Source organism: Brassica rapa, chromosome A04 (assembly GCF_000309985.2).
Source record: "Brassica rapa cultivar Chiifu-401-42 chromosome A04, CAAS_Brap_v3.01, whole genome shotgun sequence".
NCBI classification, from domain to species: Eukaryota; Viridiplantae; Streptophyta; class Magnoliopsida; order Brassicales; family Brassicaceae; genus Brassica; species Brassica rapa.
This window is the reverse complement of record NC_024798.2, coordinates 19,070,196-19,085,778: the sequence shown is the minus strand read 5'-3', so window position 1 is coordinate 19,085,778 and position 15,583 is coordinate 19,070,196. Positions and strand designations below refer to the sequence as shown.

The following is a 15,583-nucleotide window of genomic DNA, read 5'->3' as shown; positions in this document are numbered from 1 at the left end:
ACTAAAAGTTTGGCAACTTGGTATAATGGCATGGAACAAAAACATATCAATCATTATGGCTTTTTGTTTATGGTCTTTCTTTAGGCTCGCCATAGATTCTCATTATACTGTCACATTCGAACTTCAGAAAGTCATATTGAATAAAATATTTGGGAAAGTAGAGTAATTATAAACTAATATAGAGCTATGTTTCGATTACAGATTTGTCACCACAACAAGTTGTGATATATCTTAGATTAAAAAATGGAAAACCTCAATTACATAATATTTTTTTAGCTTCGTATTCATAAATATATTAAGACTTTTTTTTGGCATCGGCTGATTTATTTAGTTTTTACATTTAAATTGTACAAATTAGATTATAAAGAGAAAAACGGGAATGTTGCAAAATATCTAACAAAGAGCAACAGTAATAATTAGTAGTATTTGGTAATTGAAAATTCATCAATAAGGAAAAAAATTGTAATAAAAGCCTACATGACACAACTTATACAACATAAACTATAACAAGTAATTTGAGCTCAAAAGGGTTTCAAATCACACAAACATAACAACAAACTTAAATACTCGACAATTAAAATAATTAATTTGCTGAAAACTCATTAAAATCAACCACAAAAACACAGGATAAAAACGAATAAATATCTCTTAAAAAGTAGCAGCTATTTCTCTTTTTGTATATGCACGCGGATAAATAAAAACAAAAGAGTAAAATTTTATTAAATAATTAACAACTCGTAACTCCAGATCTTCATCTTGTGCTACATTTGGAGATAGGCATTATACGATTCGAATTGCGATGCATTTAGGAAACTCTGCTCCTGCAGTTTTGCCATGTACGGCGTTGACGACATTCCAAGTAGCGTTTCTTGAAACGCGTTTGGATTGTAAAACGTACCCGCTGTTTCATCGTTTATAGTTTGACCGTCCCACTGACCCGACCCCTCCCGCTGGCTTCCTCCTAGTGACGGTGGTGAGCATGGAGCGTTTGTGATTGCGGTATCAGCCGCTGCGGCATCAAAAGAATCGGGGATGTTGACGGTGGTGATATCATGGATGCTTGATCGGCGTTTGTCTTTACCGCCGTTGACTTGCCTTATGAAATACTTTTGAGCGTGACTCGCGACTTGCGTAGGCGTCCGTGTGGTCACGAAGTTGCGAGCTATGTTTCTCCAGTCGCCTTTTCCATATTTTTTCAGACCCATCAGAAACTGTCTGCACATTCATCAACCCGTACGGAAATCAAACACATTAGTTACCAATCATCAATAACATACGAGAAATTTTTTTTGTTTTCTATCAAAAGTACATTCAACCATAAATAATTTGAAATAGCAATAAGAATAATACTAACTATTATATTATGTCCTGGTTAAAGAAATAAAAAATTCATTTGCCTTGTTTTATACCAAAGTTTCATGTGCCATTATCTCCATGCCTAATGAGCAGCGTGCATGTCAAATAATTAACCGCACCAAGACCCAATCAAATGCATACAAGAAAGAAGCGAACGACCGATGGGGTCTTATAAACTCACTACATCAGAAGAAAAAACAAAATATATTCTCTTAAAAAAAAGAATAATTTTGATTTTATAAAGAAATACATGCATCTACTACGTTATAGTGGATGTGTGTTTAAGAGCATCTTTGACCGCATTCCATTTCTTAGTTCTATTTGAAATACAATTTTCTCCAGTTTTACTTATTACTTCATTTTCACTTGAGAATAGAGTATTATTAGAATATTAATCTACTGTATTTTGAAAAAAAATATATAGATTAATACATTGGAGATGTTGTAACCCATACGTACCTAATATAGAGAAGCATTGAAAATGCAATTTGTTTTGGTGGGTGACTGTATTGTCTTGATTAACTAAGGAATATATGTATTTATACGACCAGATATACGTATACGTAAACATAAATAAGTTTTCAAGATTAAGACGTACGTATATTTTTTTTTCTAAAGAAAGTGTCCAAATCTAGAGAAGAAAGCATTGACGTATAGAAAAGGAAAGTAGGTTTGTTACCTGTGTTCTTCTTCTGTCCATGGAACACCTTTCTTCCTTTCATGCTCCGCTGCTCTCGCGGCGGATCCTCTCTTTCCTCCCACGGCGGCGAAGTAATATCCGTTCATGTTACCAGCATCGTATCCTCCCCAGTCGAGCGTGAATGAATCAGAGGCGTAGCCAGGGATCGGGATAAGACCAGCTTCGATGTCGCTGACGTCTTCCTCAAGCTCTCTGTACTGTTTGATCACATCTCCGACTGTTTTGCCGGGGAGCATAGCTGCGACTTTGAACCATCTGTCGGGAGTGTCCTTGTCGTAAAAGGCTAAAGCGTTTTCGAACTTCTTGTTTTCTTCAGCTGTCCATTTAGTTTCTCTGTTCTCTTGGAACAACCAGTTTGGTGATGTCTCTAAGTATGTTGCTGGTGACATGACTTCGATTCCTATGTTCATCTTCTAGTTTTTCGATCTTGTGCCTCTCTTTAATATCAATTGTAAAACTCAAAGAGAGAGACTTTGATCTATCAAAATGGCATCAAGAGAGATGATAAGCATCAAAGGTATGAGAATCTTTAGGACAATAAGAAGAAGAAAAAGATTCCATATGTTTGAGCTTTGTTGTCTGAACGATAAACCCTTTTACCAAACCAGTTTTCTTATTGCTAGATCCGAATCCACAGAAAGATTAAAAGGACATTCGGAGGAGCAAAAGTTATAAAACGGAGGAGGCCCATGAAGGAAGGAAAAACAAAGGATCTTGAATTTATAAACTGACAAAAGAAAAGTGATGAGGTTAGAACAAATCTCACATGAGAGCAATGGAGAGAAACTCAGGTGGGTTCAGAAACTTGAAGCTGATAAAGTGAACAAAACCCAACCTTCTTCTTTCTCCCAAACTCTCAAGCTGAAAAGGGAAGAGAGAGAGAGAAAGAGAAAGATGTATATGAAACAGGAATGATCTGAGAGTGAGAGGTGAGTTAAAAAGCTGTTGAGCTGTGATTGTCTGTCTATGAGTATATATTAATGTCAAGATCTACGAGTTTTTGTAACTTTTTATTTTTGTATTTGCTTGATCACGTAAAGCTAGCTACTAATTAGGCTTCCCTTCGAAAATACTACTACTAAACGTTCTTGAGAGGTTGACAAAAAAAAAAAACGTTCTTGAGATAAATAAATAAAATTTACACACATTGAAAAATATTATAATTAGCAATTTTCAGTGATATGACAACTTTGTTACTATATTTCAAAATTAGTTTAACTAAACTCCAATGTAATAGGATAAATTTAATGGTATTTATCTAAACATGCGTGTAACGAATGATAATTTTCATAATTGTATATTTCATATAAGAATTATAAGAGTGCAATAAAACATATATCAAATTCAGCACAAATAGGAAACGGAATCAACTTAGTGTACCCATATTTCTATAAGATAGTAACATTTTCTTTAATTTTATTAGGTAAGTATTCCACATCAACATAGTACAATACGCCATTAGTAGGATTCGATTGAAATTAAAAAGATTTTATTTCAAAGTAAGATTAGTTAACATATCAAACATTCTTTTAATATGTATTTTCAGAGGGCCTTTTTGATTCAATCAACCAATAAACACTCGTAATTGTATAGTTTGTGATAGGCTTTTCCATAAAAATAAGTAAAAGACATGTGTCGTCTTTGAATAGGTTTCACACGTGTTGTAGTCTCATTTGTATTCAATGAACTTTATTTATTTGTATGCTTTCAAGGACCGTTGATTTAATCTATTTCTGTTGTTGTTTTGCGGATGAAAATAATAATAATATGACTTAGGGCCTGACTGGTTCAAACGCAGCGGTTGCGGTTGCGGCTGCGGGCGTTTGCGGATGCGGGTGGTTGCGGTTTCTAGCGGTTTTAAGAGATTTGTACGACTGGTTCTGCGGTTAAAAATTGGTGCGTTTGCGGGATAATTATGACTGGTTAACTACCAAATACAGCAGCGGTTAAATAATAAATTAACAATATTTACATTTTATATAATTATAAAAATATCAAAAATCATAATATTATAATAAATATGTAAATTATATTTTCAAAGTTATAGTTTTAAAATTTTAAAATTATAGAAAATATTTTTATTTTAAAATTTTATAATATTAATTAAAATATAATAGATATATTTTAGTATTTTTATAATTCCATTTTAAAAAATTTATTGAATATTTTTATTTTTGTATTTATATGGTTTTTAAAGAAAAAGAAAAAAAAATTATCCTCCCGCAACCGCCCGCAACCGCAAACGCTAGCTGGAACCAGCTTTTGATTTTAAGAGGTTCGGAGCGGTTTGAAGCGATTTGTAACGGTTTGGATGATTGTTTCGAAACGCTGTCAACCGCTACCAACCGCAAAAGCTGCGTTTGCGGGTGGTAGCGGGGAAACCAATCAAGCTCTTAAGTACTTAACTAATGGGAGAGGGTATTTGCGGCTTCAATGTCGCCTAATTATTGGCCAAAGACGTTTTGGTCGAGCCAATCACAGAAGCAACCCTCATTGGCTAGCAAGGTCGGTTCTTAGGGTACTTCCGTAATTTCGACTATCATGTTAGACATTTAACCTTTTGAGCACATGAGTTGTTTTGTTTGTATTTATATCGAGATGCTTTTTTATTTTATTTTGTGGGTAAATAATTATTTGGTGACTTTAAAAGCTTAACATACTTTTGGACCACAATTTCGATAACAAAGAAAATTGGAGAATGTGTTTAATTAAATGTATATATTTTATTAAAAATTAGCATGCTAGGAGATGGGGAAACAGCATATTCTGCCACAAACTATGCTTATCTACGAAGATATGTACAAATCTGAATCAGTAATCTAATATTGCTTATAAACTAAATAACAACGTAGTGGTCATTACTTTGTTAGTCAAGATCGAAAAATCAATTTCTGGATGCTTTTTGTAGCCATTACAAAATTTATGTGGTGATTATGTATTTGGAAGATTACCATGAATTTCAGTATGAAATATTTTGGTTTAGAAAGTAATTGCATGAGAAATGGCAATAATTCTTTTAAGGCCTACTATTTGCTAAACTAATCCTGGAAAACTATCAGTGAAGATATTTTACAAACAATGATGATACCTTGCTTAGTTTCTTGGTCTAACCACAACCAATTTGGTAACACCAAGGAAGTAATCAAATAGAATAGTAAATGTGTTAATGTCATAACTGCGTGTCTTAAGATAACAAGCTCGTAAAATGAAGTTTAGCTAGAGATCGAACTTCAATTAGTCATGAGAGTATTCTAACATCTAAAAGTCCATATATAATGGTAAATCAATTAAGGTCTATGAAATAATTAAGGATATATCCTAATTTACTAAAGGTTATTCTAAAAAAATCAAATTAGACCTTTTAAGATTTTTTAATTTCCATTTTGAAGTAGAGTTCCCTTACAAAAACTTTGATGCAATGTAAAATGCTAGTTTCATTAGGTTTGATGTTACATATGATTTAATTTTACTTTGGTTTGGGTTCTAATTTGTTTAAGATAGCTTAAAATATGTATAATCGTTAACGAATCCTGTTCAAATCGTGAATCACATTGTCCAGACCATCATCTACGTGAGTAAGTCCCAACCTAAAGAACATAAGAAAATTCGCCAGCATAGAAGATTGTGGAAAGCTACTCTACATTGTTCGGTATACACTGATATTTTAAAAGTTTATAACTCTCTGTTCATGTAACTAACAAAAGGAACTTCTAGAAAAGAAATGTATTCTTATCCTTTGTTTCATCCATTTGGAAATGATCCATATTTACAGTTTTCACGCATGTTAATAAAATATATTAAAAAATGATTATAAATATATTATTTTACAATTATTTTTTTCAAAAATTTAACCAATAAATTTTTAATAAATATAATATTATATTTTGAAATTTACAATTTACTTTTGTTATGAAATAAAAATATATTAAATAAAAATGTATTTTAAAAAAAAAAAATCTAAAAGGAAGATCATTTTAAAGCCGATGAAGAATTTTATTTTATTTATGTCTCAGGAGTTTATATAAATTTAGAATATAATAATCATAATCTAAAGCTTTATATGATAAAAACCTCTTTGGACAATTTTTATTTTTTTGTATTTTACAGATAAATAATTTTATTTTATCTATGCCTTAAGACTTCAATTCTAGCTCATAATTAGACAATTAGCAATAACAAGAATATATATATATATATATATATATTTGTTATTATTAAGACCAAACTGTAATTATTCTGCAGTTGTTTAGCATGTTACCAGTCGAACCATGAGTATTAACCACTGCTTTTTGTGTTGTTGATTGACCGATTGTATGTATGATACTACAGTTTGTAGTAAACCATGTAAACAAAACAACTATCAAATTCATTGTAAATCGAATTTAATTATACTAAGTATAGTATAAAATGATTATAGTCTAATAATATCTCCTTAGTTTCTCTCAGTTAAATATTTTAAATCAAATTTATATCGGTTAACTAAACTACTATCTTATAGGATGAAAACATGAGTGTTATAAGTCAAACTCTATCATTACTAAAAGTTCAATAAATGTTTTTGCAACTCCTTTAGAACACTTAAATTGTCAATCAGATTTGTTTTATGTTAATTGATTATATTCATCTAGAAGTTATTTTATGAGATGATGATTTTTGTTTCAAAATCCACAAGTAAGAACAACAAAAATGATCCTAATAATATTTATTTACATTTTTGGAATTAATTGAACTGTAAATATCGAGATGACCTTACAAGATTTGAGAGTTTTTTGAAATGATAAAGTTTTTTTTTTAGAATTTCTTCTACATATTCTTCTATTTGGATTAGTTCATGTGTTAAACAGACGAGTATCGACTAAAATCCATGTGCATTTAAACTTTGGATGACCATATCTTAGACCTAGTTGTGTATTAAATAATGGACAAACTTAAAAAATCAACATTATTCGATGGTTGGAAGTACATATATTATTCAAGCTGGATCTAATTACTGGTCGCCAACTAGCTTACTTGCTCACGCATGGTTCAGACAATGTTTGATTAAAATATTATTCACGTCCTAGTAATTATTTTAAATAGAAATATTTCCTTTTTAGTTTATTTGTTGTATGTTTTATTTCGTATAAATCATTGATTAATCAATTTTCTTAATAAATAATTCATTTAAATTAACTTTGTAAATAACTATGATATAAATATATGAAGATATATTTTACAATACAACGACATGCTCAACCAAATTAAAATATTTAAGAAAACATGTATTCAACATAAATTTATCAAGAACTTAAAATAGAGAGCGATTTTAAATTTATAGTCATGTATATTTAAATTAAGATATAACTAATTTCACAACAATCTCACATTGGAAACATGAAAACTCATGATAAAAATATGTAAGTGATATCATGCATTATTGCAATTTTAATAAAGTCTAATTGTGATAGCATGCATTATTGCAATTTATTTTGATAACCATGGACTTGCCACCATTTCATACACCGCCAAATTGTCAGAAATCGGATTTTAAATGGATTTCAATACCAAATTATACATTTTTTTCAGAACGTGCGGTAAGTAATGAAGCGAACTCTTTTGAAGACAAGTGGATTCCCTCAAAAAAATCAATATCATCAATTAAAAGGGTGGACAAATGTCTGAACTATGACTATTTTATTAAAAATATATGTCTCACTTATTAAAATTGCTACAAAAATTAAATACATAACATAAGTATTTGATATGGAAAACACCGGAGTCTTGACTACGGTTTTGTATGCCATATACCTAATTAAATAAATATTTCTAGCTTGTAATAAATTGTTATGCAATGAAATAATACAAGCATATTTTCTGAATAAGTTTCATAAATAGTCTACTCCTCAGTAGTACTTATTATTTATGTTAACTTGTAAAAACCTATAACTCACCAAATTTTTAATATAAATAATATTAGTGATATATTTCAGTCACAGTATCATTTTATAATTTTAGGATACATAATATTACTTCCGTTCCATGAAGATTATAGTTTTGGTATTTTTATTTGTTTCACAAAGATTAAAAAAAATATCAAAAGATATTAATAGTGATTTTGATTAAAAAATTATTAATAGAGAATACAAAATAAATTTTTAATAAATAACCTGATATGTAATTTTGTAAAAAATGATGTCCTAAACTAATGTTTTAAAGTTATTTACCAAACATGGCTCCGGAAAATATTTTAAAGCTAAACAGAACCTAAACTCTAAACAAGATACTATTTTTTAAATTAAAATTTTCCAATAATGATTTCGAGTTATGAATTTAAAGTTTCGAACGTCTACGATAAAAAGGGTCCATGCAAATTCAATATCATTTTCCTATATAGAACCATATTTAGGTCAATAAAATATATTTACTGATAGTTTATATGTACATATAAACAGATTAATAGAAAGGGAAAAAAATCCCACAACTCCGTGCACAAACTTAGTCTTCAAACTTTTAAAAATATGGAGATTTTAGATTCAGATTCATGAAATGTTTTTGTCTGTTTTACCATTCGATTTTAGTAGAAAAAAAAGTTTTACCATTCCCTGCAAAACTAATTTATTGGACAACGTTTTGTAGCAAAGAGCCCTTCACTATACTTCGAATTAAATAAGAAGCGCCAGAGGTTTTAAATCAAAATTCATGAAATTGAATAATAATTTGATGCCCTCCACATCTTAAGTTTTTTAAACATCAGAATTGTTTAGGTAAAATGTCAGAGTTGTTTGTCCACCACTCACACCCAAAACACGATTATTATTTTCTAAATATCAATTTGTCAAAAAAAAACATTCAGTAAAATATTGTACGTATTACGTTGTTTATTTTAAAAAACTTGGAGTAGTGCCAGACAATGACTGGTTTTTGTTATGAGTATTAATATCGTAGAGTTTCCCCAAAGGGAAAGAATCTCTTATTTCCGAATGAGGACACTTTTCACCCAAATATTTTTTTTTTTTTGAACTTTGATTCAAATAATTTATTTTGTCTTAGATATACTGAGAATCGCAGGCAAGTAGATGTACATTAGAATTATATTCACTTTCTATCTCTACCACAGATCTCAGACTTTTTTGCTATATTTTGGTGTTTCAATACCTTTCCTTATGGTTTAGGTACAAAGCCTACAATCATCTTCTTGTCATTACCCGTATATATGCAATACTTTCATTGAAATGATATTTAACCCTATTGATTTTCTTTTTGTGACTACCGATTTGGTTTTTACTACTATAGATCATATAAATGAAGAACCCAAAACATCTTACGCAGTAAATTTCATAATTGTTGCTACATTTTTTGTTTTTGTTTTAGGGCCGGTTGATATATGGACGAAATAAAAACTGAAAGTTCAATAATATACGTTGTTAGTTGGTTCATATACCATCCATATAAATTTTGTTTAAAAAAGTTAAGCTGTTGGACCAAAATAATAAATAAAACGCATGGGCTATACAAGAGTACGTTGTGTTGAAGACAATAACAAAATGTAAATGTAATTTGATATAATGATAAAAATATTATTATAATACATTGCTCTTTTTTCCTCTTTTATTCAAACTTTGCTTGAGAAAAAAATCGAACCTTTGCTTTGCTAAAAAAATATTAACTTTTAACAAAATCCACAATGAATTTTTCACCAGTACTCACTGGTCTTCTTGGACGTGGTCTTGTTTAGTTGAATGACCCTAACACTTGGGAAAATCCTTAGGCGGTGGCAAAATCGACTGATTGGGTCCTTTGCCGTTCTCCACCAAGAAAGCCATCTTTAATCCCCACGTCGTGTGTACCTCCAAGTGACAATGCATAAACCAAACCCCTACGTACACGTTACAAAATATCATCAATTTTATAATAATGATAATAGTATTTGACTTATTTGCCTATGATCTAGTTACAAACTACGAACTATAACTTGTGCAACAGCTATGTGAATTTCACAAAGGACATAGAAGATGAGTCTAGAAGATATTGATATATTACCTAAATCTACATAATTTAACCACTAGACTACTATCATGTTATAACTTATTTTTAAAGTAATTTTGTGAGCGTACCGGGATTATCCGCTCTAAATCTGATGACGACCCATCCACCAGATGGTACTCCGATTGTGTTCCTTTCAACCGGATCGACCAAATAGAAGTTGTTTGGATCTTTCTTGGGGTTGAAGTTACCTAATCCCCGACCAACTTCAAAGAAGTTATAGCCGTGAAGATGAATCGGATGGTTCTCCGGCGCTATGACGCCGGTATCTTGGAGAACCAGCTGCACCGTTGCATTGTATGGTAGCTTGTAAAGCCTTGTGCCGGTTTCCGTGGCCATGTTCGTGAGTGATCCTCCGCTGTAGTTGAAAACGTGCGGTGGGATCTTTGGAAAATCCGGTGTAAAAACTCCACTAATGTTAAAGTAATGAGCCGGAAGCAACGCGATTTTAGGCATAACGAATGTTACATTGTTGATACTGGCCACGACACGGCTACCGTTTCCAGCCTTACAAGTAGGACACGGGTTTAGCCCGAGGCCAACAGTGAAGAAGAGGTGGTGGTCGATGGTGGTCGGGACTAGGGCAGGGTACTTCTTGGAGTTGAGACTACGAAGAGAGTTTGTAAAGTTAGTGGCGACGGACGTAGCGTTTTGCGGCGGAGGGAGAGTGAGGATTGTCGGTGAGGAGGATAGTGTTCCGGAGTAATGGACAGTCGCGGTGGCGGTTACATTGTCTACCGCGATTGGGGAGTCCATGAAGGGAGAAGCGGTTACAAGGTATTTGCCGGTTGATTTTGAGGCGGTTAGGAGGACGTTGGTGGTTTGACCGGGGGCTATAACGATGGTGTCGATCTTGAACGGTTTGACGTAGACGGCGTCGACTTCAACCACCGTGAAAAGGTGGCCAGCGACTTTGAAAAATAGTTCTTCATTAAGTGCAGCATTGACTACTCGTAGCAAATAGGTTTTGCCATTTTTGACTGACAATTTGTAGCCTTCCGGTGTACATTATAAAGAGACTTTAATAATCAGTAAATTTGTAGTTATAATGCCAGTGATCATATAAATAAAATAAAGATTTTACCCTGATCAGATGGACAATTTTTAGCAAGGCCAGGGCGTCCGTTGATCATGTGAGCGTCGGAGACATTAGGGGCTAATCCAGACTTAAGTGCCTCGTTAATGACGTTTTCCGTATCCGATTTCCACCATTCACCTGCAATTATGATGGACTTTTAGTCATGCCAAATTTACATATATCCAATGTAATGAACCAATAGCAACTAATGTTAATAATGTTAAGTTACATAGAATTTCAACTCAAAACCACTTGGTAATGAATAGATTAAATCCATATAAAATTTTTAAGTTATCTTATATATTTCGAATGTGTGATTCCTAATAAATAGTTTAATAGGTCGACGACTCAAATTTAGTTTCATCGCCAGGTTCAAAATGTATGGTGGGTTGAAAGTAACGAGAGTTAAAAATAAGATGGACCTGAACATTCTTGTTATACATGGCTCAAAACAATACCTAGAACTATGACTTTCTCGTGGTCGGGTTTGGGGAACGGATAGGGAACACCACGTTTGGGGAGGATAACAATTGCGCCGTAAACAGTGGCTCTGAGCCAGAGGATGTGAGCATGCCACCAGAGGGTTCCGCGTTGGCCGGTCAAGGTGTAGTTGTATGTGTAGACTTGACCTGGCTGGATCGGGCACTGGGTTATGTAAGCAGGCCCATCGGCCCATCCTGTTCTCACTTGTCTCACACCGTGCCTGTTCTCGGTCGTCCACAGTCACCATTCAATTAGATAATGAACTTTGGTGATGATTCAGTTGAAGATTAAGTAGGAGCTTACCAGTGGATCGAAACGTTGTATTTGACGTGATTAACGACTTTGATGAGCAACGTGTCGTCTTCTCGTGCGTAGATTGTAGGACCTGGATATCTACCGTTCACGGTCACGGTTGGCTTGCTTGAGCATAGTCTAGTAATGTTCTTCATCACAACCTGTGTGATTTTCAGACACATATATAATAAAAAATAATATTATTACAAAGTTATTAAGCAAAAGGAAAAAAAAGTAAGACAGAAGGCAGACCAATTAAATCACAATCATTATCTAATTGTAAGTTGTAACCAAAAACTCAAAACATGCTTCACTTCATTCATATTTACGTCAAAACATTATATATCGAATTACATACAATGATTGTCATGTTTAAAGGGGGAAATCACCGCATGTACATAAATCTGAGTAATATGTGTCAGTAAAAGCTCATAATATACATATGAAAAGTACTTAATTATAATAAATAAAACATATTTAGAAAATTTTAGGTAATAATATCCTACATGTAGTACAAACGCTCCAATGTAAAGCCACATATTTCACTACAAACCCTTTAGTTAAATTTTTTTAATCTACACAAGCCTGCGCGAAATTTCAAATGCGTCTAAGAATAAGTGTCGATCATGAATGTTCATATGTGGATCTGTTGCGACTATTTGATATGCAGCATAAGATAAGGCATGGAAGTTGCATGTATAGACGAATACAAAATATACATGTGGATATATATAGACTCACGTTAAACTTGTAATGGCGAACCATGCTCTCCGATGGAGCTGGAAACACAGACAAGAAGGATGCAAGAAACAAAAACCAAACCATATGAGACTTCATCTCTCCTCTCGCTCTTTCTCGTCCTTCTTCTTCTTCTTCTGTGTGTTTAATATTCGTGTCTTTGTATTTGAGATGAGCGACTGGCCAACGCAAGCTTATAAGAGAGAGAGAGAGGAGAAAGAGATTGGAAGCCAGATAAGGAGGCGACGTCGTTTTAGGTGGTAGGTCGACCCAAAATCCACAATTCTTTGTAGTTAAGATTCCCATTCTTAATACAACTAATCTCTCTGACCAAATCCAAGAAAATTAGTTTTCTTTTAATTATTTCCATAACAAATCAACTGGTCAAACTTATTTACCATGTGTTTTATGTGCAATTATTTTACCGGGTATGTTAATCTTGTACTTATTTAAGTACATATTAATTGTATTGTATGCATGATTTTGTAATATATATTACGTAGTTAACCTGACCTGCTCAATTCTTCAATTTAGTTGTTCCATTAGGACATATATTCACATTGATTTCAAAATTATGCATGACAGTTACAGTTTATATGCAGTCTAAGTGCTTCTTCTTCGGATTAAGTACACTTGCTAGTTAGTCTAAATGCTTCTTTTTCAGAGTAAGTACACTTGCTAGTTTATATATTTGCGACAAAATGGTGGACCAATGATCTTAATTAAAGTTGACTATTGTTCATCTGAAAACAATAATATATTGGATCAAAGATTCCACATAGATACATACATACCAAATTATGATATATACATCCTAGGCATTTTTTTGTCTTATATATGCATGAGAAAGCTCTTAATCTTTATTTTATATGATCTATCAATAATGTAGACTCAAATGGTTCTCAATAACGAAAGTTCAATCTGTGAAAAGAGACAGACTCAGATCGAGATTGTGTTACAATATGGTGAGACGTATACGTCTGAACTCAAGTAATATTTAAAACGACCACGATATATGGTCGAATTGTCCATTTTGAGTTCGTACATCTCTATTCCTTCGGGTATACATAAAACATTTTCTGCTTCTCTACTTCACACTTTAATTATGGAGTCTTTTTTATATGTGGCGGTGAGTGTTGTAAATGATAATTCGCATAACACCATATCAAACCAAAGAAACGATAACAAGAAGAAAAAAAACGAACCATATTTGGAGAAGTTCTCAAATAATCTAACTGCCGGTTCAGGCTATATATTTATCTTTGTATATATAAAGGGAAAAATTGTGTTAATATATATATATATATAAGGAAAAATAATAGAAGAAAGAAAAACTATTCCGTATAGTTAGATGGATTTTCAATTTTGTAATTCTTGAATTTGGTTAATAGATTGATTCAATAAAGTCGCATATATATTGTTAAAAAAGTGTCTTAGAAGCTGTGTGAAGTAGGGTGGAGATTAGAATGCTTAGAAACTAAGACAGTAGAATATATAGTTGAGAAATGGCTTTCACGTCGTTGTAAACAAATAACCCAACAAAGACAACCTCTCTTGCTTGGATTTGTTTCAAATCTAAGGCTACACATAAGAAATGGGTGCGCTTAGAGCGACGCCGTTTCGGTCATACATGATATGGATATGTGTCGGAGGAACCTAAGATGCTAACTATTTTTACTCATTTTTAGTCAAACTGGTTATCATTATGTTTTATTGTTTTCGTACCGGAGATGTTGCAGTGAAGCACTTTAACCGACAGATGATGTTGATAAGTTGTCATGGTTAAAATTGGTAAAGTGTCATATCCTCCAACTTATAGTTAATTTGTTATTGTCATTTTCTCAACAATCTTTGAATTTTGAAAGATTACATTTAGCATTAGCGTCCAAACGACAACCAAGCAATTGAACTTTTGGAAAAGATGTCATCTATTTTTTCCTTAAATACATGATCAAAGGAAATTAGCTGAGTATTCTACGCCAAAATCTAAACTAAATCTGAAGAAAATTGAATGCCACTTTAGACGTGTACAATGATCAAAGAAGATTCGCAACGTTTTCGTATATATGGTGAAACTCAATGGCATTCGACTCAAAACAATGGCCACATGACATAGGTTTTGGTCAATAAGTTCAGTCACACTAAACTATGGTTCAATTGAATGTGTTGGTATGTGATGAGCTAACATAAATATCTTACCATGGTATTAGTAAGTTACTATTAAGGGTGAGAAATCTCTTAGGTCGAGGAAAGCATCGCAGTGGATCAAGCAAGCTTATGAGGCCTTGAGCTTGACAAAGATCTCCAAACTTTGGAGCCGGTGCCTACTTTGTTTTCATTTCTTTGTTTTCATCATATTTAAGAGTTTAAGGTTTAAATTGCTTTCGTTAACACAAGCCCCAACTCCCAAGTAAATAAGTTTGTTTTGACTTATGACTTCTTTTTTTTTGAAACGACTAGTTTGACTTTTATGACCTCAAGTCCTCAACTAGTTTTGGACTCATCCTGATCCCATGGGCTCTTCTTGTCTCCTCAACATTTTCCACTTGTCTCTTCAACGTTTTCCAGCCATATGTAGTAACTCGTTTCCTGTATAAAGCTTATACGTCTTTTGCTTTGCTGAGTTTGCTCATCAGACATCCATTTGGTCACTTTCCAGAGACAAATCTTTTGTGTCATAACTTTATGTTATCCATCAAATAATATTGTAATTTATTTGTATACGGTTTAAATTTATTGTTAAGAGCCTTATTTTCTTTTTTCTTATATAGACAAATAATTGTCGCTTTTTGACTTCTAGATTGCAAATTAAAGTGAAATGTTACGCGAAATTTTCGGATAAATCATTTTCTCCAAGGATCACATATATTGTAAAAGCTTAACTGAAATTCAACCCTTCTTTTGTCCATGAG

General features: G+C 32.6%; 2 protein-coding genes across 2 annotated transcripts; both read right to left on the bottom strand.

Moving 5' to 3' along the window:
- Positions 1-446: 446 nt before the first annotated feature.
- Positions 447-3,732, bottom strand: LOC103865651 (transcription factor DIVARICATA). Its single transcript, XM_009143472.3, has 3 exons — positions 2,823-3,732; positions 2,036-2,534; positions 447-1,215 (listed from the first exon to the last, which is right to left on the bottom strand). The coding sequence occupies exons 2-3, from the start codon at positions 2,464-2,466 to the stop codon at positions 762-764; spliced, it is 885 nt and encodes a 294-aa protein (XP_009141720.1). The 5' UTR covers positions 2,467-2,534; positions 2,823-3,732; the 3' UTR covers positions 447-761.
- A 5,779-nt stretch (positions 3,733-9,511) lies between these two features.
- On the bottom strand, positions 9,512-15,538 carry LOC103865649 (laccase-4). The gene is made up of 6 exons (XM_009143470.3): positions 12,675-15,538; positions 11,943-12,094; positions 11,615-11,859; positions 11,163-11,294; positions 10,150-11,073; positions 9,512-9,911 (listed from the first exon to the last, which is right to left on the bottom strand). Exons 1-6 carry the CDS (start codon positions 12,975-12,977, stop codon positions 9,781-9,783), a joined length of 1,887 nt encoding a protein of 628 aa, XP_009141718.2. The 5' UTR covers positions 12,978-15,538; the 3' UTR covers positions 9,512-9,780.
- Between the last annotated feature and the right edge of the window lie 45 nt (positions 15,539-15,583).